The 26535-nt window shown below is 40.9% G+C and overlaps 1 protein-coding gene across 1 annotated transcript in view; it reads right to left on the bottom strand.

Annotated features, from left to right (window-relative positions):
* LOC311035517 (uncharacterized protein) overlaps positions 1 to 25624 on the bottom strand; it is a 65448-nt gene extending 39824 nt beyond the window's left edge. The window contains exons 1-12 of the mRNA XM_084043785.1: positions 25492 to 25624; positions 20821 to 21165; positions 15995 to 16105; positions 14992 to 15018; positions 14684 to 14725; positions 13846 to 13887; positions 12052 to 12093; positions 8838 to 8900; positions 8457 to 8498; positions 5232 to 5294; positions 4850 to 4891; positions 3384 to 3413 (exon numbers count right to left, since the gene is read on the bottom strand). Coding sequence (XP_083899911.1) covers positions 3384 to 3413; positions 4850 to 4891; positions 5232 to 5294; positions 8457 to 8498; positions 8838 to 8900; positions 12052 to 12093; positions 13846 to 13887; positions 14684 to 14725; positions 14992 to 15018; positions 15995 to 16105; positions 20821 to 21165; positions 25492 to 25552 — 910 coding nt within the window. The 5' untranslated portion in view covers positions 25553 to 25624. The remainder of the gene's footprint in view (positions 1 to 3383; positions 3414 to 4849; positions 4892 to 5231; positions 5295 to 8456; positions 8499 to 8837; positions 8901 to 12051; positions 12094 to 13845; positions 13888 to 14683; positions 14726 to 14991; positions 15019 to 15994; positions 16106 to 20820; positions 21166 to 25491) is intronic.
* Positions 25625 to 26535: the final 911 nt, after the last annotated feature.

The raw sequence follows: 26535 nt of genomic DNA, 5'->3' as shown, positions 1-26535 counted from the left end.
CATCCCCCCTTACTCCTTCCTACTTTCTTCGTCTCTCTGACTATCCCAATTCTTCTTCGCCACCCTCTTCCTCTGTATGCTTCACTGAACTCCCTAATTCCACCACCAGGTCTCCTTGTCTTCCTTATTTGTCCCGAAGACACTTCAAGTACTTTCTTAGCTGTCTCCCTTACCATTTTGCCGTAGTTTCCCTGTCATTCGGCAGCTCTTCACTGCCACCCAGTGCCTGTCTTAACTCCTCCCTGAACTCCACCCAGTATTCTTCCTCCTTCAATTTCTACCACCTTTTTCTTTGCCTTCACTGTCTTCACCTGCTTGCACTCCAGGGTCATCCTACAGAGCACCAACCGGTGCTACCTTGCTACGCTTTCCCCTGCTATCTCCCTCCTTCATGGATATAGTCCACCTGTGTGCTTCTACCTCCACTGTTATATTACCCTGTGTTCCTCCCTCTTCTTGAATTAGGTGTTTACCAGGGCCAGTCAAGTCTCATTTAAAAGGTTAAAATAAGGTACACTGTCCATTTTCAACAGTAACCACCACCTAAAAAGCTGTTACTGCCGTTGAAGTTAATAACAAAACACAAATGAAAATGTGCAAATTAAAGTACAGTATATTATAGTCAGGAATAACATAAATAATAAAATACTGTGGCCGTACGGCATGTCATCTTTCGAGGGGCACACGGCCAAAGAGGGCTATGGTCATGGCCGCCGTGGTCGCCATGAAATTCCTGCCCTGCTGAACGCCATTTTATTTCCTCGTTAAAATCCTGTTTACATCAAGTGTAATACCGGATGTCCAGTGATTAGGGGGGATAGAGACCAAGACTATCATAGATACGAAAGCAAAAGTCACACTCCATAAAATACATCTACAGTATGATAGTCTTGATCCAAGACTAACGGATATATATATAGTGGATATACTTGGCAACAGGAATGAGCAGTGGTGTGTTCTACCGTCAGATGCTGTGTACGGCGTATACCTTGAGATTTTTTTCAGTCGCCACCATATACCTTCAAAAACTGTTCAAAACAGCGTATCTGATACGTCTGTACAAAGCATATTGTAAGTGTAGGCTACTCAGTGTTGGCCTGAGTGGGCCTGGCCGAGTTTGTTGCATTGAAAATGCATCTAAGCTTGGAAGTGGTTGAGCTCAGGTGATCAGACATCAGTAAGAAAAATCAGTACAAAAGAAAAATCAGTACAAAACATATATGGAACATTTTCACATTAAATATTTTTGTGGGCCACACGCGCGTGCACATTTTTTACATTTAATTAATTATAGACGCGCGCATGCCGTGCGTGTGGGAGGCAGGGAATAATCATAGTATACCTTCAAAAAAAAAACTAGAACACAACACTGGGAATGAGTGACTGCTACTGTACCACTTGGCTACCCTGGACGTCACGGCATTTGTCTCCGACACAGTAATAAACTCACCAATAGTAAGTAAAGTAAAGTATTTACACACTGTTGTCAGCATTGAGCATAGAGCCATGTTCTTTCTGCTTCTTTAGCTGCTGTTTTAGCAACCCAACTACATTGAGTGACGGCCCAACGTCACGTACAGTTTGAAATTATTTGACAAATTAACCATGAATGGATTACGAGAACTACCAACACCAGAGCTAACAGCTGCATGTCTGCTGTAGATATATTGCTACTAGTTAATTAAACAAAAAATAAAATATACACCATCGATTAGTGGTTTTGATATTTGAATATTCGACTATTCTGTGAAACCCCTAGACTGTACTGTATGTGTATTTCTCCCATTTGAATGGGTGCACAATGTCTACACTGCCAAAATAAACTTTATACGTTCGCTACTCACAGAAAGCTGATCATTTTGAGGAATCTGATCCGGGCAAACTGACAGCAAGTTCTTGAACGGATCAACGCTCTAAAGCTACCCCCAACAGAGAAAGTATTTCTCCAGCACCTGAAAAGGGCTGATCTGGCATCCATCATTGACAAAAATGCACAAGCCTGTGTCGATGAACAAGACAATCTCATGTCGATGTGCCAAAGGCTGCCAGAAGAACTGCTCCTGTTCAAAGAAGGCAGTTCCATGCTACATAGGGTGTCGTTATCAGGGACTGGCAACTAAATGCAACAGGATACACACTGCAACAGTTGAGAGCAGTGACAGCGGCAGTGTTTCCGTTAGCTGGTATTTACCGGCCATTGAAAATGTTTAATTGGCCGTTAATTAAAAACATCACTGGCTGTGGCCGGCTGGGAAAATGCTGTTAATAGGCTATTTTATAATTTAAACCTATTATTAATATTATTATTTGGATAAAGTAGTACAACTATTAAAACCCATCATAATCAAAGTTTTTATCATGATCTGACAATGTCAGTGTGGGTTCCCGACAGCCTGCTGTACCTCAGACAGTGTGCTCTGCGCTGCAGTTATCTGATAGATCAGCCTATTCTTAGTAAGTTGGTGTTGCGCGTTGAAAATATCAGACCTACAAGCTCACAATACGGCGAAGCACAAATGAAGCTTTACACAGCTGTGTCTCCTCTTAATCAGCGCTGCGTACGGGTGGTTTGCTCGGGTGTTATGATAAACAGAACCGGGGTCTCCGGTCTCGTAGTGATAGAATCTGAACCAAGCCGGACCCAATTGACGATAATAAAACCGTCAAAACCCGAACTCGTATGGGTCGTGGATATTATACAAGCAAGCACAGTGACTGTCTGTCTGCAATGGATAAAGTGGTGAAAGTTGGTGAGACACATTGCAGGCAACTAAGGAAACTGTGCCGTACGGTGTCGCACAGAAGTTCACTCACGGCCACTTTACTCAGTTATTTTTTGGTAAGCGACATCTCTGCATGATGGAGTAGATTAGATATTATTTAGTTAACTATCAGTTAACTAAACAGGAACAGATCGTATCTGTGACAAAGTGGAAAGAAGCACAGCGCTAACGTAACGAGGTGTAATGATCAGTTGGGTGCAAAAATAAAGCATAGAATATAGAATGGTACTGTATAATTCCATTCCAAATTTCGTGCCAAATGAACTAACTACGTATCATCGGGCTGCATTCATGCAGCCCATTCTGTGAAAAACGACTTATGTTACATATTTCGTGTAATGTTATACGTGTCCATGAAACATGTGTGTTCGCTTATTGTTTTTTGAGTTTCCTAACCCAGGTCCCCATTTTACATGGGGTACAAGGCGTATTGGAGGGTACAGGGGGTACATGGGGGTACAAGGCGTACATGGGGGTAAATGGGGGTAAAAGGGGTGGCGGTACACTGGTTACAGTAACCAAAGTCTGTTAGAGTGGAATGCTACACATTTATGAACTTTTTGTTTTATGTTTATTTAAGTTTATGTGAGATGAATTCACCTGAGTTCTCGTCGTCCAGGTCCTGCCATTCTGTAATCACATGAATTAAAATTTTAATAGTCAGTTAAATAATCTTAAATATAAACAGAGTGAGGCCACACATTAAGAGAAATGAAAAAGACTGGATACACAGAATAAAATGCAGAATCATTATATTAAAGGAGTATTTCAACCCCAAAATGACTTTTCCCCCTATCAGATAGGCCTACTCACCCCACAAAGCATTGAATTGATAGAGAATGTTTTTTAATTTTGTCACATTTTGCTAATCGTACTCTGCCACGTTTTGGCAGAGACAAAAAGACTGGATACACATGATGTTATTCTCAGCAGAATCATCTATTAACGTTTATGTGAGATGAATTCACATGAGTTCTCTTTCTTCAGGGCAGTAATAATAATAAAACGAAAGGTTTGGGAGATAATATGTATGGTGTGACACAATGCTTCTTGGAAGTAACTTACATACTGTTGGCTTGCTTACTGTAAGTCACTCTGGATTAACTCTTACTGCCAAGGTCGATTTAAGATGAGACATCGCGCAAAACGCCCTCACTGCCAAGCACGACTTATGACGACTTACTGTTTTTTTATCGTTTTATAAAAGATTGCGCTGTTCTCTGTCACCCGAGTGATCAGTTTCACTTTCCACTCACCCGGATCTGGAAATAACGCCATCCGAAGATTTCTGCCTCCGACAATTCCTGTTTAACTTTTTCATTCAAATGTCTCTATCATGAGTTGACTTTTTTCCCCCTGTATTTCGTGAGACATCCTATTCTCAACATGCTGCTGCAGGAGAAGGGAATGTTCCGTATGGAATATTTTTCTCTGGGGCGACGCACACACATACCGTGTGATTACAAACAGTCGGCCAAGCGATCACAAGGGATATACATTTTCTGTGACCAGTTGAAAGGATACAAAAAACGAAAATTGCTGGCAGTGGGCAAACGCAGCCAGAAATAAGTCTGGCAGTGAAAGAGTTTGCGTCTGCTAAATGTCTATATTGTAAATAGTTTTTCTCTTTTAAATGGAGCCTCATTTGTAATGGCCCCGTTTGTGGAATGAGCAGCACAGCCGAGTGTGTGGGTTGTGTCCATGAAACATGTGTGTTCGCTTATTGTTGTTGACTTTTGTTTTGAGTTTCCTAACCCAGGTCCCCATTGTACATGGGGTACAAGGCATACTGGAGGGTACAGGCAGGGGGTACATGGGGGTACAAGGCGTACTGGAGGGTACAGGCAGGGGGTACATGGGGGTACAAGGCGTACTGGAGGGTACATGGGGGTACATGAGGGTAAATGGGGGTACATTGGGGGTACATGGTGGTAAATGGGGGTAAAAGGGGTGACGGTACATGGCGGTACACTGGTTACAGTAACCGCGGTCTGTTAGAGTGGAATGCTACACATTTATGAACTTTTTGTTTTATGTTCATTTAAGTTTATGTGAGATGAATTCACCTTTGTTCTCTTCCTTCAGGAACAACATCTCCTTCTCCAAGTCTGTAATCACATGAATTAAAACTTTAATAGTCAGTTAAATAATCTGAAATATAAACAGAGTGAGGCCACTCACTGAGGGGGAAGGTGAAAAAGACTGAATACATAGAATAAAATGCAGAATCATTATATTAAAGGAGTATTTCAACCCCAAAATGACCTTTTCCCCCTATCAGTTAGGCCTATTCACCCCACAAAGCATTGAATTGATAGAGAATCTTTTTCTTTTGTCACATTTTGCTAATCGTACTCTGCCACGTTTTGGCAGAGACAAAAAGACTGGATACACATGATGTTATTCTCAGCAGAATCATCTATTAAAGTTTATGTGAGATGAACTCACCTGAGTTCTCTTTCTCCAGGGCTGACACATTACTCTGTAATGCTGCAATGGTACTCTGTGAGGCTGTAATCACATGAATTAAAACTTTTATAATCATTTAAATCAAACAAACAGAGCACGGCCACACATTAATAAGATGATGATATATACTGGATCGGGGGGGGGGGGGGGGGGTATGTTTGAACGATGATATAAAATGTTCATAACAATGTATAAAATATAGCCTACTGTAAAATGAGAAATAAAAACGTAAATAAATAAAGTTGCATCCCAAAAATCAGGGGGTCATGGCCACCTTCACCCTCAGTGTCAAATGGCATGATGCCACTGGACTGGATACACATGTTATTCTCAACAGAACCATCTACAGATTCTACACATAAAACAAAAAGTTTGGGAGATAATATGTATGGTGTAACACAATGCTTCTTGGAAGTAACTTTCATACTGTTGGCTTGCTTACTGGAAATCACTCTGGATTAAGAGCGTTTGCTAAATGTCTATATTGTAAATTGTAAATAGTTTTTCTCTTTTAAATGGAGCCTCATTTGTAATGGCCCCGTTTGTTTGATTGATTGATTGAAATTTTTATTAGGCAAAAGAATGTAAAACAACACAGTTACATTTATAATGCTTTTGTCTAAAAGGTCCGGCCAAAAAAGTCCTTGCGGGCTTGTTTCCATTGGGGTCCTTGAATTAATTTCATAGACATATATAGTAGCAACCAAACAGTTCAAAAATCAACATAAGAATACAGAGGGGAAAAAAAATACCATTATGTACAAAAAAGGCATGAGAAAATAATGAAATATATACAAAAAAAAAACATTAGCAAAATAAAATAAAAAGTATGTACAAAAAAGGGGGAGGGGGGGTGGTCGTCTGTCTACAGGGAAACTGGTAATAGCTCCTCTTTAGGCCTCCAGAAAGATGAGTTTTTAGGGCTGTTTTGAATGAGCCCAGCGAACTGCATTTTTTGAGGGATGGGGTTAGACTATTCCATTCCTTGGTGGCAGTGCTATAGAAGGAGAATTTGCCCATGTTTGTTTTATGGGTGGGTGTTACCAGATTGTTGTTTACGCTCCCTCTAGTTTTGTGACTGTGGGTGTCACTAACTTTTTCGAGGTACTTATACAGATATGCAGGTATAGGGGGCATTTCGGGCAAATCTGCATTTACAATTTTGAAGACCAGTCCCATTTTTAATTGTATAACCCTGTCTTCCACCCTGAGCCAGCCTAGGCTGGCAAAGTGAGTGGGAGAGAGGTGGGTCATGGGCCCCAGTCCGAGAAGTAGTCGAATCAGTTTGTTTTGGGAGGTTTGAAGCTTAGTCTTCAGTGACACTGAGGTGTTGGAGTACCAAGAGGAGCTAGCATAGTCAAAAAGGGGCTGAATCAGGGCCCCAGAGAGGGTCCTGAGTGCCTGAGGGTTGACAAAAGAGGAAACTCTGCCCATAAATCTGGTTCTCTGGTTTACTCCTTTGAACACCTTTGTTGCCATGCTTTCACCTGTCAGGTGTTTGTCAAGAATACATCCCAAATAGGTAATCTCTTCTTTGCTAGTGATGATTGTGTCATCGACTTTGACCTTGAAGTCATTTACCTTCATTTTACTGAGGGAATGTTTGGTCCCAAATAGGATGGATTCGGTTTTCCCAAGGTGTAGTGACAGTTTGTTATCGGTAAGCCAGGTACGGATTTTTGAGAGTTCAGAGCTGAGAGCTTCCTCGACTTGCAACTTGTCCTCACCCGAAATCAGGAGTGCCAAGTCATCAGCGAACAGGAACAGTTTGCAGTTACAGGCAGCATTCATGTCGTTAATGTATAGAAGAAACAGTAACGGCCCTAGAATGCTGCCTTGAGGAACCCCACAGCTCACCGGGAGGGATGAGGACATGGTTCCGTTGATGTCAACCACTTGTTCTCTACCCTCCAAGTAAGATCTTATCCAATTTAGTGATGTGCAATCAAAACCAATCGCCCTCAGCTTATCAAGTAGAATTTTGTGGTTTACAGTGTCAAATGCCTTTTGGAGGTCCAGCATGACCATGCCGCAGTATTTGCCCGAGTCTACCTCACGTTTGATGTGATCGGTCAAGTACAGTAGGCATGTGTCAGTGGAGTGGGATGTTCTGAAGCCCGATTGGAATTCAAACAACAGCTTACGCTCGCTGAGGTAGCTGTTGATTTGTTCTTGGATTGATCGCTCTATAACCTTTGAGATGGAACAAAGGATGGAAACAGGCCTATAGTTGCCAGGATCTAGTTTGCTTCCTTTTTTAAATAGAGGGATTACTCTTGCCAACTTGAATTCTTGTGGGACATGACACTGACGTATGGATAAGTTTGTAATATGGGCTACTAAGGGAGCAATGGAGACCGCTGCGTCTCTGAGGAATCTGGTGGGGATGTTGTCAAGGCCGGTGGCCTTGTTTAGCTGTAGGGCGAGGAGTTTTTTTTGCACATCAACAGTCAAAACAGGTTTGAAAGAGAAAGAATCTTTTTTAGCCCCTAGTTTCTCATAGTGAGCTTGAATGTGGTCGGGGCCATACAGACCTGAATGCTGAGGGAGTTTGCTTACCAACTGGGTTGCAACTGTGGTGAAGAAACTGTTAAAACAGTCCGCTACCAATTGCTTGTCGGTAGTGAGCAAGCCACTTGAAATAATGCAAATGTTTGTAGATTTTGTCTGAATTTTTCCGTTGCAGCCTAATTGTTTTAGTGCCTCCCACAGTTTTTGTGGGTGGCTTTTGTTAGCCTCTATGTTCTCATTTAAGAAATTATTTTTGGCATTTCTGATCAAATTAGTAACTACGTTTCGTAGTTTTCTGCACTTTTCAAGTAGCTCCTCACTTTTGTTTTTTCTGAACTCGGAGAAGCTTTTGTTCCTGAGTTTGATGGTATTCAAATGGTATTATTTGTGGAATGAGCAGCACAGCTGAGTGTGTGGGTTGTGTCCATGAAACATGTGTGTTCGCTTATTATGCTGTTGACTTTTGTTTTGAGTTTCCTAACCCAGGTCCCCATTGTACATGGGGTACAAGGCGTACTGGAGGGTACATGGGGGTACATGGGGGGTAAATGGAGATACATGGGGATACATGGGGATACATGACGGTACATGGCGGTACACTGGTTAAAGTAACCAAAGTCTGTTAGAGTGGAATCCTAGACATTTATGAACTTTTTGTTTATGTTTATTAAAGTTTATGTGAGATGAATTCACCTGAAATCGTTGTCTTCAGGTCCGACACCTCCTTCTGCAAGGCTGTAATCACATGAATTAAAACTTTAATAGTCAGTTAAATAATCTTAAATATAAACAGAGTGTTGCCACACATTAAGAGAAAATGAAAAAGACTGGAAACAGAGAATAAAATACAGAATCATTATATTAAAGGAGTATTTCAATCCCAAAATGACTTTTTTCCCCCTATCAGTTAGGCCTATTCACCCCACAAAGCATTGAATTGATAGAGAATCTTTTTCTTTTGTCACATTTTGCTAATCGTACTCTGCCACGTTTTGGCAGAGACAAAAAGACTGGATACACATGATGTTATTCTCAGCAGAATCATCTATTAAAGTTTATGTGAGATGAACTCACCTGAGTTCTCTTTCTCCAGGGCTGACACATTACTCTGTAATGCTGCAATGGTACTCTGTGAGGCTGTAATCACATGAATTAAAACTTTTATAATCATTTAAATCAAACAAACAGAGCACGGCCACACATTAATAAGATGATGATATATACTGGATCGGGGGGGTATGTTTGAACGATGATATAAAATGTTCATAACAATGTATAAAATATAGCCTACTGTAAAATGAGAAATAAAAACGTAAATAAATAAAGTTGCATCCCAAAAATCAGGGGGTCATGGCCACCTTCACCCTCAGTGTCAAATGGCATGATGCCACTGGACTGGATACACATGTTATTCTCAACAGAACCATCTACAGATTCTACACATAAAACAAAAAGTTTGGGAGATAATATGTATGGTGTAACACAATGCTTCTTGGAAGTAACTTTCATACTGTTGGCTTGCTTACTGGAAATCACTCTGGATTAAGAGCGTCTGCTAAATGTCTATATTGTAAATTGTAAATAGTTTTTCTCTTTTAAATGGAGCCTCATTTGTAATGGCCCCGTTTGTTTGATTGATTGATTGAAATTTTTATTAGGCAAAAGAATGTAAAACAACACAGTTACATTTATAATGCTTTTGTCTAAAAGGTCCGGCCAAAAAAGTCCTTGCGGGCTTGTTTCCATTGGGGTCCTTGAATTAATTTCATAGACATATATAGTAGCAACCAAACAGTTCAAAAATCAACATAAGAATACAGAGGGGAAAAAAAATACCATTATGTACAAAAAAGGCATGAGAAAATAATGAAATATATACAAAAAAAAAACATTAGCAAAATAAAATAAAAAGTATGTACAAAAAAGGGGGAGGGGGGGTGGTCGTCTGTCTACAGGGAAACTGGTAATAGCTCCTCTTTAGGCCTCCAGAAAGATGAGTTTTTAGGGCTGTTTTGAATGAGCCCAGCGAACTGCATTTTTTGAGGGATGGGGTTAGACTATTCCATTCCTTGGTGGCAGTGCTATAGAAGGAGAATTTGCCCATGTTTGTTTTATGGGTGGGTGTTACCAGATTGTTGTTTACGCTCCCTCTAGTTTTGTGACTGTGGGTGTCACTAACTTTTTCGAGGTACTTATACAGATATGCAGGTATAGGGGGCATTTCGGGCAAATCTGCATTTACAATTTTGAAGACCAGTCCCATTTTTAATTGTATAACCCTGTCTTCCACCCTGAGCCAGCCTAGGCTGGCAAAGTGAGTGGGAGAGAGGTGGGTCATGGGCCCCAGTCCGAGAAGTAGTCGAATCAGTTTGTTTTGGGAGGTTTGAAGCTTAGTCTTCAGTGACACTGAGGTGTTGGAGTACCAAGAGGAGCTAGCATAGTCAAAAAGGGGCTGAATCAGGGCCCCAGAGAGGGTCCTGAGTGCCTGAGGGTTGACAAAAGAGGAAACTCTGCCCATAAATCTGGTTCTCTGGTTTACTCCTTTGAACACCTTTGTTGCCATGCTTTCACCTGTCAGGTGTTTGTCAAGAATACATCCCAAATAGGTAATCTCTTCTTTGCTAGTGATGATTGTGTCATCGACTTTGACCTTGAAGTCATTTACCTTCATTTTACTGAGGGAATGTTTGGTCCCGAATAGGATGGATTCGGTTTTCCCAAGGTGTAGTGACAGTTTGTTATCGGTAAGCCAGGTACGGATTTTTGAGAGTTCAGAGCTGAGAGCTTCCTCGACTTGCAACTTGTCCTCACCCGAAATCAGGAGTGCCAAGTCATCAGCGAACAGGAACAGTTTGCAGTTACAGGCAGCATTCATGTCGTTAATGTATAGAAGAAACAGTAACGGCCCTAGAATGCTGCCTTGAGGAACCCCACAGCTCACCGGGAGGGATGAGGACATGGTTCCGTTGATGTCAACCACTTGTTCTCTACCCTCCAAGTAAGATCTTATCCAATTTAGTGATGTGCAATCAAAACCAATCGCCCTCAGCTTATCAAGTAGAATTTTGTGGTTTACAGTGTCAAATGCCTTTTGGAGGTCCAGCATGACCATGCCGCAGTATTTGCCCGAGTCTACCTCACGTTTGATGTGATCGGTCAAGTACAGTAGGCATGTGTCAGTGGAGTGGGATGTTCTGAAGCCCGATTGGAATTCAAACAACAGCTTACGCTCGCTGAGGTAGCTGTTGATTTGTTCTTGGATTGATCGCTCTATAACCTTTGAGATGGAACAAAGGATGGAAACAGGCCTATAGTTGCCAGGATCTAGTTTGCTTCCTTTTTTAAATAGAGGGATTACTCTTGCCAACTTGAATTCTTGTGGGACATGACACTGACTTATGGATAAGTTTGTAATATGGGCTACTAAGGGAGCAATGGAGACCGCTGCGTCTCTGAGGAATCTGGTGGGGATGTTGTCAAGGCCGGTGGCCTTGTTTAGCTGTAGGGCGAGGAGTTTTTTTTGCACATCAACAGTCAAAACAGGTTTGAAAGAGAAAGAATCTTTTTTAGCCCCTAGTTTCTCATAGTGAGCTTGAATGTGGTCGGGGCCATACAGACCTGAATGCTGAGGGAGTTTGCTTACCAACTGGGTTGCAACTGTGGTGAAGAAACTGTTAAAACAGTCCGCTACCAATTGCTTGTCGGTAGTGAGCAAGCCACTTGAAATAATGCAAATGTTTGTAGATTTTGTCTGAATTTTTCCGTTGCAGCCTAATTGTTTTAGTGCCTCCCACAGTTTTTGTGGGTGGCTTTTGTTAGCCTCTATGTTCTCATTTAAGAAATTATTTTTGGCATTTCTGATCAAATTAGTAACTACGTTTCGTAGTTTTCTGCACTTTTCAAGTAGCTCCTCACTTTTGTTTTTTCTGAACTCGGAGAAGCTTTTGTTCCTGAGTTTGATGGTATTCAAATGGTATTATTTGTGGAATGAGCAGCACAGCTGAGTGTGTGGGTTGTGTCCATGAAACATGTGTGTTCGCTTATTATGCTGTTGACTTTTGTTTTGAGTTTCCTAACCCAGGTCCCCATTGTACATGGGGTACAAGGCGTACTGGAGGGTACATGGGGGTACATGGGGGGTAAATGGAGATACATGGGGATACATGGGGATACATGACGGTACATGGCGGTACACTGGTTAAAGTAACCAAAGTCTGTTAGAGTGGAATCCTAGACATTTATGAACTTTTTGTTTATGTTTATTAAAGTTTATGTGAGATGAATTCACCTGAAATCGTTGTCTTCAGGTCCGACACCTCCTTCTGCAAGGCTGTAATCACATGAATTAAAACTTTAATAGTCAGTTAAATAATCTTAAATATAAACAGAGTGTTGCCACACATTAAGAGAAAATGAAAAAGACTGGAAACAGAGAATAAAATACAGAATCATTATATTAAAGGAGTATTTCAATCCCAAAATGACTTTTTTCCCCCATCAGTTAGGCCTACTACTCACCCCACGAAGCATTGAATTGATAGAGAATCTTTTTTTTTGTTTTGTCACATTTTGCTAATCGTACTCTGCCACCAGGCATGTGCACACATAGACATGAAAGGGGGCTTGAGCACCTGCCCTTTTACCCGTTGCCCTCTCCAGACAGAAAAAAAAGTAAAATAAAAAATACATTGTCAACTGCCCCTAGCGGCCTAACGGTAAGGCAGACGGAAATGGCAGTGGATGTGTTGGATGCAGCTCAAAGTGAACTTTCCTCAGGTTGCCGTACGACCTTCCTAGCCAGAGGATTTATGAGACGTTGAAATGTCATTTTGATAGTATGTTATCAACTGGAAATGATGAATTTAGGTGATGTTTGGACGTTGGAGGGACATCTATGGTGAGTAGGCTACAGAATGTATCAATATGCAGAATTGTCCGCCGTGCCGTAAGTACAAGAGTAAGAGTACAAAAGTATAAAACGTACTTAAAGTATAAAAAGTAAAAGTACTCATTATGCAGAATGTCCCATTTCAAGTTTTCAAATGTATAAAAATCTTTTGAAAATCTTTTGAAGCTCTGTGAGCTTGTAGATCTTCAGCCCTATATACATTTCGGCCATTTGAAAATGGCCGATCTACAATGCGTCAAGATGTAAATTGTGAGTAAAAGTACTCACAATGCAGAACTTTTACTTTTGGTACTTTAAGTACATTTTTGTACCAACACTTTCGTACTTTCACTCAAATTACATTTTAATTCCGGACTTTTATTTGTAACAGAGTATTTATACATTGCAGTATTGATACTTTTACTTAAGTAAAACATGTGAGTACTTTTTCCACCACTGGTTATGAACAGAACTGACTGACATTAGCTGGAGGTGGATAACGTGGCCAACGTGTTATATTTTGAGGGCTAAAATAAGAATGAATAAAAAAAGTATTTTATTTTTTATAAAAAAGGTGCGCGTGCGTGACTCTCTTTGTGCACCCCCATGCAAAGACAAACTCAGGCGCCCATAGGTCTTTGTGCAAGAAGGAAAGGTGAATCCACATAGGGTAAATCCACAGTTCTCATAGGTAAATCCACACAATCCAGAATAAGGAGACTAGTCCAACATAAGGGAAAGTATTCCAGTGCAGCAGGACAGCCTGGAAATCAGGTGTTCTGGCACTTGATAGTACATGAGAGAGAGAAGAACATTTAAGAGCCCTATTTATGTATCTTATTTATGGTGCATGATCTAAATGCAGGACATACTTGCGCTGGGGCTGTGTCTGTCTCCAATTTTGCTAGTTAACTAATTTTAGACAGAAAATCTGCTCAAAAGTGGGTGTGGGTGCCAAAACCCAAGACTGTATTGCGGGTTGAACACAGAACATTTTCTTTCTTTCTTTCTTTCTCTGCTGTTGACTTTTGTTTTGAGTTTCCTAACCCAGGTCCCCCTTGTACGACAAATAGTGGAAATAACCGATCAAAAGCTCACAACGTGTTGCATCATGACTTGTTGTGAACTTGTAGATGGCTATTTTCACTATTGTCCTAGTTTAATATCTGTTCATCCATAAAACAAAAGACCCACCTGAAGTCTGGGTAGATGAAACGGCCACCAATGGAGTATTCTCTGAAACACCAGAAGCAGAATCATACAACTATATTGTCACATCACAGGATTACAGGTGTAAAGGAGATTAAATCAAGGATAGAGATAGATTAATTAAGTCAGAATCAGATCACAATATTAGAAATGAGAAGACGAGTCATTACCATAAAAAAAGTATTTTATTTTTTATAAAAAAGGTGCGCGTGCGTGACTCTCTTTGTGCACCCCCATGCAAAGACAAACTCAGGCGCCCATAGGTCTTTGTGCAAGAAGGAAAGGTGAATCCACATAGGGTAAATCTACAGTTCTCATAGGTAAATCCACACAATCCAGAATAAGGAGACTACTCCAACATAAGGGAAAGTATTCCAGTGCAGCAGGACAGCCTGGAAATCAGGTGTTCTGGCACTTGATAGTACATGAGAGAGAGAAGAACATTTAAGAGCCCTATTTATGTATATTATTTATGGTGCATGATCTAAATGCAGGACATACTTGCGCTGGGGCTGTGTCTGTCTCCAATTTTGCTAGTTAACTAATTTTAGACAGAAAATCTGCTCAAAAGTGGGTGTGGGTGCCAAAACCCAAGACTGTATTGCGGGTTGAACACAGAACATTTTCTTTCTTTCTTTCTTTCTCTGCTGTTGACTTTTGTTTTGAGTTTCCTAACCCAGGTCCCCCTTGTACGACAAATAGTGGAAATAACCGATCAAAAGCTCACAACGTGTTGCATCATGACTTGTTGTGAACTTGTAGATGGCTATTTTCACTATTGTCCTAGTTTAATATCTGTTCATCCATAAAACAAAAGACCCACCTGAAGTCTGGGTAGATGAAACGGCCACCAATGGAGTATTCTCTGAAACACCAGAAGCAGAATCAGACAACTATATTGTCACATCACAGGATTACAAGTGTAAAGAAGATTAAATCGAGGATAGAGATAGATTAATTAAGTCAGAATCAGATCACAATATTAGAAATGAGAAGACGAGTCATTATCCATGTTTTCATTTGTTTTTGGAAATGTAATATTGAAAAAACATGTACATTTTCAATTTCCTATTTTGTTTATTGTTCAGATCGGAAATAGAATCCACCCATGCACGCACCCACACCACTTACCTGCTGTATTGACATTTCCTTGATCATCTGGTGAGGGAATAAAAGAGAGGATGAACATGAACAAAACTCTACACATTGGCTCAGGCTCATCCTATTTCAGATGCAACATGATTGGTCCACAGTGGCTTGGACACCATGCACCAATCAGGGGCCACTGGTAGATGGGAGGCTCTCTGGATGATTGGTCCACAGTGATTGAAATCCATGAACTATCCCTTTTAACTATGGGAATGCATTGGCGGATTATGTGGTGGGCCTGTATGTGATGGCCATGGTGTTGTGTCATGGTGTTCATTTGGTGATTTATGTTGATATTGTATTTTGGTGTAAAACCAGTGTGATGTCTACATGTTCTGATCACTCCCTTTCTTTAGTAAAATGATGCAGTTGTGTGTGCATTTGTTACAAAAAAACATGAGACATTTATGCTTTGTCAGTTTCATGTGGGGACGAATGCTTATTTTTGATCTACCCCCAGTGATGCGTTCCAGTATCCTATAGGGCCAGTGCTACATGTTATGTCCTTCAGTGTTATTATCAAATTCACATTATTCCCAATAATCCCCTAACCAATGGGAGAAGAATTAGGTGGGACTTCTTATCATAAATGGCATTCATCCTGTGTGTATAACCTTGTTTTTTGTTATATGTAGATACGTGTTGGATACTCTTGTCCAATGTCCAATAGTCTACCAGAGAAGGCACCATTGCATTGCAATGACTTGATCTGACAGAAACCACATTCTTCTCAGTTTAGTGTGTGTTATAGTTCTGTGCATACTATTTTGCTCTATGGTGCATAGCAAACTCTCGCCTCACCCTTCTGGGCGGTACTATGATTATTATTACCAGAATACCCTTTACGGCAGGAATGAGAGATAGCCACGCCCCTGAACGACCCCCTCACATGACCCTGTATAAGTGACGTGATTGGAACTATAGGAACGTCTCCGCCGTGGACCTCTGGTCTACTAGGGGGGGCAAGACAAAGTTCAAGACTTACTAGTTTGCTTCTTCTTTTTCCAGTAGAAATATCCCACCAGTACTGCTGCTACCAAGAATAAATTTGCAATCACAATCGCTGCAATCGCTCCTGCACCCAGTTTGTCAGCCTCTGAAAGACAGTGAGCAATGACACAACTGTTATGTCAATATAGTAAAATAAATTCAAGCAAATCAACAGTGGTGTTAAAATGTTTAGAGCTATGTCCCGTGGCCCAAAGCTCATAGGTTTGATTCCTTCCTGATCTCCATTAACAGTCATGTGTCCTAGAGTAAGTCACTCTGGATAAATGTGAATTTCCTTTGCTTATCAAGGAGCCCTGAGAAAGACATCCTTCTCCTTTGTTCTGAGTCCAGAGTAGAGGCAGTTTCACATTTGGAGAAATGACAACCTGATGTAGTTGTTGACATTGTAAGTTGTATGTTGTTGCTTGTTGACAACATGTTGGTTTAGATTAGGACCAAGGTCCAATCCTCCTATAATTCTACAAACCTCTGTGCGGTGAGACCAAAATCTTCTGCCCGGTTCTCCTCACTGCCTGAAGCAATTGATCTGCATTTGCACACAGCGAAGCCCGTTTTTCGATTTCCCCAACTGTCAGCTGTTTATTAGCGGTTTTATGTAAAAAGAATGTTGCCATGGTTACGGCTGCCCAGCTGTGGGATGGCCCCGCGAGCTATGGGATGAATGGCTCCCGGGTTGCCAGATCATGTGCGCATATCCCCCCACGGGTATGGACTAGTGTACATAGTTTTGGTAAACTAGAGGTTCGGGCTCCGACCGACTTCCCTCACCCGAACACGAGCCAATTGTGTTCGCGTAGACGCTCGACAAAGCCGGATGTACCACGGGTGTGGTTTGGGCGTTACATTAATCAAACCAGTATCGGCTGCCATTCCCTGTCACGATTTGCACAACACGCAGAGCTATCTTCTGTGAGCATGCTTTCCAATTGAAGTAAAGCACGCGGGAGCTTAGCTTTAATAATGTGATATAGGCTAATAATGTCCTTTTATTAGAGATGTCCAAATGCAAGTGCATGGCCGTTACTCCAATCACTGTTGCCTAAATGGCTCATGTCCAACAGACAAATCTGTGATATCTATACTGAAATCTCTTTCTCTCTCTCTGAATCAGTTCAGAATTGCGTGCGGTATGGATTCATTTAACTGAGGTGTGGTTTGGACCCAACGTGACCGCAGCACAAATCATTGTCTTTGATTAGCCTAACTGGTGATAAAAACACAATTGACACAAGGAATTGACAGTCCTACTTCTGCTGATTACAGGATTTTTTTTATCACAGAAATTCGTTAAGAGGTAGGTGTGAGGAAGACTTCTCAATGTTGTGTGACAGTACTGGCCAAATTTCTGGTATGTTTAAAGGACGACTTCACCCAATTTCAACTTATTTTCATATAATTGGTCATCACTAATGCACATTATATTATGGTACCATTTTTGTCTACTCACTCTGTGTCTCTACAGCTGAATTCCATTCCCCAAAACTCGGTCACTCGCTCACTCTCCTCGCTTCCTCCACTCGCGCCTAAGCCCCGCCCCTGCGAGGAGCCGAGGATTATTTGAGAGTACGAGTGGTCGAGCGGTTGCCCTCAAAGGATCGGACTACACTCAGCGCGTCATTTCAAAGTGACGGCAAATTCCGCGATCACTTATGACGTCTCACACAGTTGACAGTTGGACCAGAGCAGCAGAGGCGTGGATGAAAATATACTATGCATAGAATAATATGCAGGTATAGAATAATACAGAATATAAGAATAGACAATTCATCAATGTGGATGGATGGCCACATCGTTATCTTTATAGTTACATTATTGTGCAAAGCCATTTATTCCTGAAATAGTGAGCGCCAGGATGAGCAAACTTACATTTATTGATTTAATCCTGACCTGTCCTTCTTATTGCTCGTACAGTCCCCAGAACCCCAGTACAAAAATGTACTCCATGAAGTGTAGATGTGTGGCAAAAAGGAAACGTCGCAGCCAAGGGGCGCGCAGAACGGTGGATGCATATTTATAGCAGAAACCGGTTCACATTTAACTATAGTCGTACTCATTCAATTCTGAACCGATTCTTAAAATGTAAAATTCTCTATTTAGCTGTGAAGGGTCTTCTTTCATGTGTATCAGTCATGATTGTTTCACCAACAAACAATATTAAATATCGGCGGGTCCTTCTTCTCCATCGCGCTGTTCGCGCACCTCCCGTTTTCTTTTCTTTTTCTTCGTCCCAGAAGTTAAAAATGTTAACATAATCTTTGTCTCAGTCATTTATAGTAGTCCGTGTACTGCATTGAGGCATGCACGAATAGAAACAGCTTTTGAGACAGAAAGTGTGCACAATATATTACAATGTATAATTGTATTATGCTTTATATCATTCAACAACGCAATAAAGCCAGTGGCTTGTTGCGGTCTTTTCAGTTACTTTACACTGTGTGTGTGTGTGTGTGTGTGTGTGTGTGTGTGTGTGTGTGTGTGTGTGTGTGTGTGTGTGTGTGTGTGTGTGTGTGTGTGTGTGTGTGTGAGTGTGTGTGAGATGCGCAACGAGTGAGCGGCGGCGGCGAGGGGGGGGGGGGGTGCGGCCGGTCTTTTCGGCACATGTGGAGGAGGAGGACCATGTAAACGTCACGGGAGAAGGGGAAAAAAACAAAAAAAAGTGTACACGTGATGCGGAAGTCTGCCGCGGAGGAGCTGTTGAGAGTGGTCGAGGATACACTTGATGTACACTCGCTCAATGCGGAAGTGGAGAGCCTCCTCGGCGACTCCACTCGACTCCACTCGCCTCCTCCAAGAAGCACATGAACAATTGGACCGCGACTACTTCCGGTTCGAAGTCGGAGTGACCGAGTGGGAGTGAGCGAGTGGCCGAGATTTTCGGTATTGGAATTTGGCTTACTAGAGATGCACCGGTTGCAATATTGTTGTCTAATTATGATTCCCGATTATTTGTTAGTATGACTTGCCGGTACCGTTTTTTCTGATACCGGCTTTCTATCTATAAGAACTAGATAGCAGGATAATTTCTTTCAGGCCGAGTACTCGCCAATACAATCTCTGATATCAATCACGATAATACTTAATTCACATGTTTCTGCGTGGGGGAAAATATAATTTGTGGACTGTGCGGCCGTCGCAGTCCGCCAAGTAGAGGGTTGTGCTGACAGAAAATAGGGCCAATGGATTGTAAAACAAATATGGACTAAGGGATCGAGACGTCACCCTTTGGTTCCTACAATCCTTTTTTTTAAGCCACTAGTTCAGTAAAAAACAGTGCCGGACATTTTAGGTTTCTTTGATTGCCTGAGCACAAGTCCCACACCACAAGCTCCCAGCACTCCCCATAGTCTAAAAAGATCCTGTGCGAAACACTAGATTTGCTGTAGATCCTATAGACTGAACACAGTCTTACAGTAGAACGGAGGTGTTTACAGAAGTTCCTCAAGGCATTAAAGAGTGATGGAACATTAATTACCATAGAATAAAAACCAGTGGTGGAAAGTGACTAAGTACATTTACTTAAGTACTGTACTTAAGTACAATTTTGAGGTATTTGTACTTTACTTGAGTAGGCCTATTTCCAATTTCCGATTAACTTCTACTCCACTACATCTCGGATCCAAATATTGTACTTTTACTCCAGTACATTTATTTGAAAACGTTACAAGTTACTTTGTAGATTTTGATTATTATTACAAAACATACGTTAACCACTTCAGCCCAGTAACTAAAGTACATGTACTCAAGTACTGTACTTAAGTACAATTTTGAGGTACTTTTACTCTACTGGAGTATTCCCAATTTTCAGTACTTTTACTTTACTCCATTACATCTCAGAGGCAAGTATTATACTTTTACTCCACTAGTTACTTTACAGATATAAATTAGTATATTATAAAACATACACTAACCACTTTAGACTTACAGTATGTTACACCTAGGCTATTTGAAAATAGCCGATCTACAAGTTCACAACGCGTCGCATCGCGACTCGTTGTGAGCTTGTAGATCTGCTATTTTCAAACATGTTAGTACTTTTACTTTTGGTACTTTAAGTACATTTTGATACCAATACTTTTGTACTTTTGCTCAAGTAAATTTTGAATTCCAGACTTTTACTTGTAACAGAGTATTTCTACATTGCAATATTGATACTTTTACTTAAGTAAAAAATGTGAGTACTTTTTCCACCACTGCTTCAGCCCTGTATATATTTCGTCCATTTGAAAATAGCCGATCTACAAGCTCACAATGTGTCACATCGCAACACATTGTGAGCTTGTAGATCTGCTATTTTCAAAAGATTTTTATACATTTGAAAACTTGAAATGGCACATTCTGCATAATGAGCACTTTCTTTACTTTAAGTACATTTTGATGCCAATACTTTTGTACTTTTACTCAAGTACATTTTGAATTCCAGACTTTTACTTGTAACAGAGTATTTTTATAGTGCAGTATTGATACTTTTACTTAAGTAAACTAAAAGCCATCCTCACAAATTCTGTGGATGGATGAAAAAGTGGTTCAGGAAGTGGAGATTGTATGAACTTTTCAAATTAAAAAAGGTCATTTAAATAGCCAGAGTGTAGGCCTATGATGGCTTAATAAAGGAAAATGTGCTAATGAAGCCATCCAAGATGGGATAAGGATCTGCCTTGTCATACAGATGACCATGAGGTGTACGGGATTTTTCCATTAACATTTTTAGAAGTCTTGCAAAAACAAAACCAGTGTAATTATTTTGTCCTGCTCTTTTCTTCCTTGTTGTTTCCCATCCATACTTTAACAACTACAACTTACCAACAATGATGAGATGGACCAAAATGCTGCTCTTCAGGGTCGGAAGAAAACACGTGAAGGTCCCCTCGTCTTCGAGCTGCACCCTGGACAACTTCAGTGAGATGTTACCATGAGGCAGCTCATCAACAAACAGGGACGTCCTCTGTTTGTACAAGGGGTTCAGAACATCACGCTTCTCACGTCCATCTTGGAGGAGGTGTACGAACCTTGGTGTCAAGTCAAGTCTCGACCACTCCACCGTCCCCTTGGTCACATCGACAGGTGGCTCAATGTGACAAGGAAGGGTCACATCATCCCCAACTTTGGCCACCACGACCTGAGAGGACCCGATCACCTTAGATTTTCCTTAAAAGAAAGAAAAATGGTTTTAGTGTAATAATGTTAATCTTTAATTATATAGATGTATGTTATTTAGCTGGCATTTTATTTAGACAGCACAGCAGCAGTGGAATGTCCAGACATTTCTGACCGGAGTCGCCTGATAGAGCACAAGTAGGGCACGCACACTTACGTACACGCATGGGTGCACATGCAGTTGTGACTGCCGGAACAACATTAAATGAATTACCATCTTTGTATTCTCTACCCATACATACTTTAATTAGTAACATTAGGCCTACAATGGCTTACATTCCTGTGTTTAATGTTTAATTTAAAAGATGAATAAACCTATCAATGGCAACACAACAGAGTGGTACAAAACAAATGTAATATTTGGGTGCATTAAATATGCTGTGAGAATCTGCTCATCTGCTCTGATTTCAGAGCGCTCTGGTGATGGGGTCAGATGGCTTTGATATCAGTCAATGTATGGAAGTCGTTCTCCATTTTCTTCTTTTGAAATGCATTAAAATGAACGTTAATTCATCCCAACGATCTGTGTCATGTAAATACAGTGGCGCGGGAAGGGGGGGGGGGGGGGGGCTACAGCCCCCCTGGTGATGGGAAGGGATTTTTTTTTAATTTTTTTTTTATTTATGAGAACGAGAATTAAATAACGTAACCCTAACCTAACCCTAAGCCTAAAACCGAAATAAAGTAAAGGAAAAAAAGTGCCAAAACCCACCCAAACCCACACATTTTTCGACCCGCGTGCGCATGCGTCAAGCGGATTCCCCCCGACGCTCAGCCCCCCTGGCTATTAAGTACTTCCCGCGCGCCTGTGTAAATATGATTAAAACCCTGTTTTGTTACAATTGTTGTCAGAAAACCATGCAGGCTTTTCATTTTTCACTCGGGAGTAGTAGGTGTGCGCTCTCAACGTGCAATTCCAATTCTAAGTGTGTAATATAGGGTGGCATGTCGCCACACCCGGGCCACGCCCTGGACATGACACTGTTAGTCAGATGCTATAGGTGTTGTTTTCCACATTATTTTATACATTGTTTTATCATCCGCTACCAATTAACCTATTATCCCTCCTCCATCAACTGCACTCCTCTGACTCCACCTCTATCTACCCTCTCCTGGCTCATAAAAGGCCTATTAGGCTGCACCATTCCCTCTCATCTGCTTCTCCTGCTGTTTATTGTACAGTGTGTGTAAAGCAACAACACATTGTCAGAAACTGCATTTATTAACTGTAAAATATATAAATAAAAACTGTTACTGCTGGCATCAGGTCTTTGTTTTATTTTTGTGTATTTGTTGTTTAGTGACTGACTTATGTCTCTTGGGGGCGCTCCAAGTGTGTTCTATGTGTTGGAGGTTTCCAACTAGGTGTCACTTGTTACAGCTGTGTTTTTTGTAATCAAGTATGTTTGTGACACCTGTTGTGCTGGAGAAGAGAGCAGCATTCTCATTCCACTGTGGGAGAGCAGGAGGAGAGAAGGAGAGTTTAACAGAAAGAAAGACATTCAAGTAAAATAGAAGAAAGTAAAGTGAAATAAAAGAATAAAGAAGAGAAAAGCAAAGGTTTTGCAGAAAGACTGAAGTATCCAAGTCGATCCCCACCCCCATTCGGGTGCATTTCGCCTTTCCGACATGTCGCCTTTCCGACGTTAATGAACCCTATACCTAACCCTAACCCTAACCGCACGCGGAAGCCACTAGTCGGAGTGGCGAGATGTCGGAATGGAAGGAGCACCCCCCCCCCATTCGTGTGCAAGCAGGCAAAGTGGTCAGTAATTGTTGTGAGTCTTAATGTGAAAGTCATGTATATTATTGTGAATGTCAGAATGCCCAAGTTGATGTTTTGTTTTTGTCTTTTCTGTATGTATTGTCAGTTCTACGTTGTTTTGAAGTGAATAAACACCAGTACAAGGAACCCGAGTCTTACATGCGTCGGATGGGAGTTACAAGAACATTTCCTGTACATTTCTGGTGCCTTCATCATTTTGGCAAAACATTGTTTAATGGTGTTTAGAGAAGTTGTCAAAAACACATTTATGTGGGATGGTTATTGTGAAAAATATACCAGTGAAAGATTATCAATAATAACTTTTAATTGAACATTTTACTCATTATGACTTTAAAGAGTCAATAACACTATGTTTGATGTTTATCTGGTATACTTTGTTGCACTAAATTCACTCAGTAAAGTAAATTGTTTTCTTAGCACTCAACTTACTTGACCGACATTGTTGTTTGACTAGATTTCATGTAATTTACTCAGATTTTGTATCTATCTCTGGATAAGAGCATCTGCTATAATGCCCAAATTGTATATTGTTTATTTGTACAAAACCTTTAACTTCATATCACTAATTACACATAAGTATGTATGTGTATATGGGATACGTTTCAAACAAGTCCAGGACACTGTCATTTGATCAATAGTTAAAGGTGCAGTAAGAAATGTAATCATTTATTTTTAAGTAAATAGCTCTATATTGTGATAGTAACCATTGCTATAATAGTGCTTGTTCAGTAATGGGTCTCCCCTGTCTCTCCAGCTCTTAAACAGAAAATACATTTTCACGTCAGGATACCAATTTTAATGGAAAATGGCCGGCGATCGGATTAAAAAACGTTTTATTGAACAATAGAACTTAACGGAAGATACGGGTACTTACAACCAGTACATCTACATAAACGTTCAGATTTCAAATATAAAGCACTGACCCACCGGCCACAGTCAGATGTTACGAGTTAAGGCGCACGGGTCTAACTGTATTTTTTTCAAAAACCAGGAACACGAGTCACGAGCGCCTTGTGAACCATGGCTACATGCTAGCCATGGTTCACATGAGGTGCCGAGTCCCCCTGGTTTATAGCAGTGTACGATTTTTGTTACATTGCTAGCTGTAGTATACAACCCTCGTATGTATTTATGATTCTGACGTTTTCAATCTACGACAGTTGTAGGGTTCACGCCCATGGAGACATGGACTTTCTGCACTATACCCCGCAGATACTCCAAACGTGTACAATTGAAAATAAAGGTGCTTACCCCCAAGCGCCCAATGTTAACTGTCTCTACGCGGTAGTAGTTTAATGTAATAATCCATATATTTCAATAAAGAAGTGTTTCAATGCCGTCTGTGGCCGATTCTGTCGGAAGTTCCTAATGGGCGGTAGTGACGGGTAGTGACGGTGCGCATCCGGTGAAACCCAGAATTACACTAAATGTAAACAGGAAGTAAACGAGGGTGGGAAAATGGTGTTCGGCCACAGACGGCATTAAAACACTTCTTTATTGAAAGATATGGATTATTACATTAAACTACTACCACGTAGAGACAGTTAACATTTGGGGCTTGGGGGTAAGCACCTTTATTTTCAATTTGAACACGTTTGGAGTATCTGCGGGGCATAGTGCAGAAAGTCCATGTCACCATGGGGTGTGAACCCTACAACTCTCGTAGATTGAAAACGTCAGAATCATAAATACATCTACGAGGGTTGTATTGTATCCTACTATTACATTGCCACCTCTCACATGTACATAAACGTTCAGATTTCAAATGTAAAGTGCTTACCCCCGAGCCACGGATCTGTTACAAGGCGACCCGCACCGCGATAAGTACCCGTATCTCCCGTATTGTTCAATAAAAAGCATTTTAATCCGATCGCCGGCCATTTTCTCCAAATTGTCTCCGATACTTTCTACCATGCGACACTAAAGGTTGGGAGGTGTATTGCACTCCGATACATTAAACAAAAAAAAAAGAAGAAGAAGAATGGCCGGCGATGGGATTAAAATGCTTTTTATTGAACAATACGGGAGATACGGGTACTTATCGTGGTCCGGATCGCCTTGTAACATCCGTGGCTCGGGGGTAAGCACTTTATATTTGAAATCTGAATCTGTACATGTGAGAGTTGGCAAGCTAGGCTACATGCATGCTGAGTCAGCTTCGTGACTTTGGGTCATGCTTTGGGTGCGTTCGGAAAGCACTGAGCGCTAGTTAACCTCGCATCACCAGTCTTTCAGCCCATAGTAAACTAATAGGCGAGTGCGCTCCCGGTGCGCATTTCCGTACGCACCCTTACGTTTCAGCGCACTTTTGTCAGCAGCTGACAAAAGTGAAAAGATATGCAGGCCTACACTTTCAATTTAAAAATAAAACATAAAAACGACTAGCTAGAGAAAACAACGTTAAAACATATTCAATTATTTATTCACATACCCTACACAACATGTTGTGTTCTAGTTTTTTTCGGGGGGTAGCCCATCCCTGGCCCCTGTCGATAACTTAAAACTTAAAATATGTTTAGCCAACGTTTTACCTGTCATAGATGTGCAGCAGCTGGTCACCAGGAAGATGTGGATGTAATACGTGATCCACATTTATTTCACGGTACAGACATCAGACACTGAATTCGGATAAAGTCAGCGACAAAGTTTCTGCTCCTTCGTCGTTAATGGAAGCACAAACGGCATATTTTACTTTCGATTTCATTTTTATATGACGTGTTACGTCAAACGTAATGACATCAAATTGTTTGCCTGTAGAGGTCACTGTGACCCGAATTCGGTCAGTTGATTTTCAAAATAAAATTCAAAAGTGGAAAAAGGGAAAAGGACTTGTTTTTTACACGGCTTACTGTGGCTCCGCTGTTTTGTTGCATCAAGTGTGACAGCGTTTGAGTGTTAGAGTAAGAGAGATGACTCGTAGTGTTGTCTGAAGTGCTTTGTGTGAGCAACCCACTCTAATTAATCCTATTTACAAACGTTGCATTACCAGTAAATTGATTGAACAGCTTATTTTTACAATTTAAAGGTAGGGTAAGTGTAAGTGATATTTTTTTCGTTTTTTAGTTTTTTGTTAAAAGGTTAAAGTAGGCCTACTATATTCTGATAGTAATGAGCGTTTGTTCGGTCACAGGGGTCTCTCCAGCTCTTTAGTAAAGAGAATATATTTCAGGTAGGTGACAATATTTAAGCCAATCAGGAGAGAGCACTGAAAAGGCATTTTCTGTTTAATTAAGAGCTGGACTCTGGAGAGACATGGGAGACTCCTTTTACTGAACACACACTCTATAGCAATGAGTACTATCAGAATATAGAGCTATTTAACACTTATTTTAACAAAATTAAATCACTGACCCTACCTTTAATGGCTGGTTGTAATTATCATGATCTTTGTTCTTTGATACTTGGTCATGTTGGGGAAAGGCTGAGGGAGGAGGAATAATTCCACAATAAATAAATGTAACCCCTTGGTCAAAATGTCTGCATCTAATATTTCTGTATGTTTTACGATTTTACCACTAGAGGTCACTGTTGAATCATTTTTAGGTGTCAGCCACAAGCCAATTCACAGTAATGGA

The sequence above is a fragment of the Gymnoscopelus microlampas genome (genome assembly GCF_963454915.1).
Source record: "Gymnoscopelus microlampas genome assembly, chromosome: 19".
Taxonomy (NCBI): domain Eukaryota; kingdom Metazoa; phylum Chordata; class Actinopteri; order Myctophiformes; family Myctophidae; genus Gymnoscopelus; species Gymnoscopelus microlampas.
This window is presented reverse-complemented; position numbering and strand designations above follow the sequence as displayed.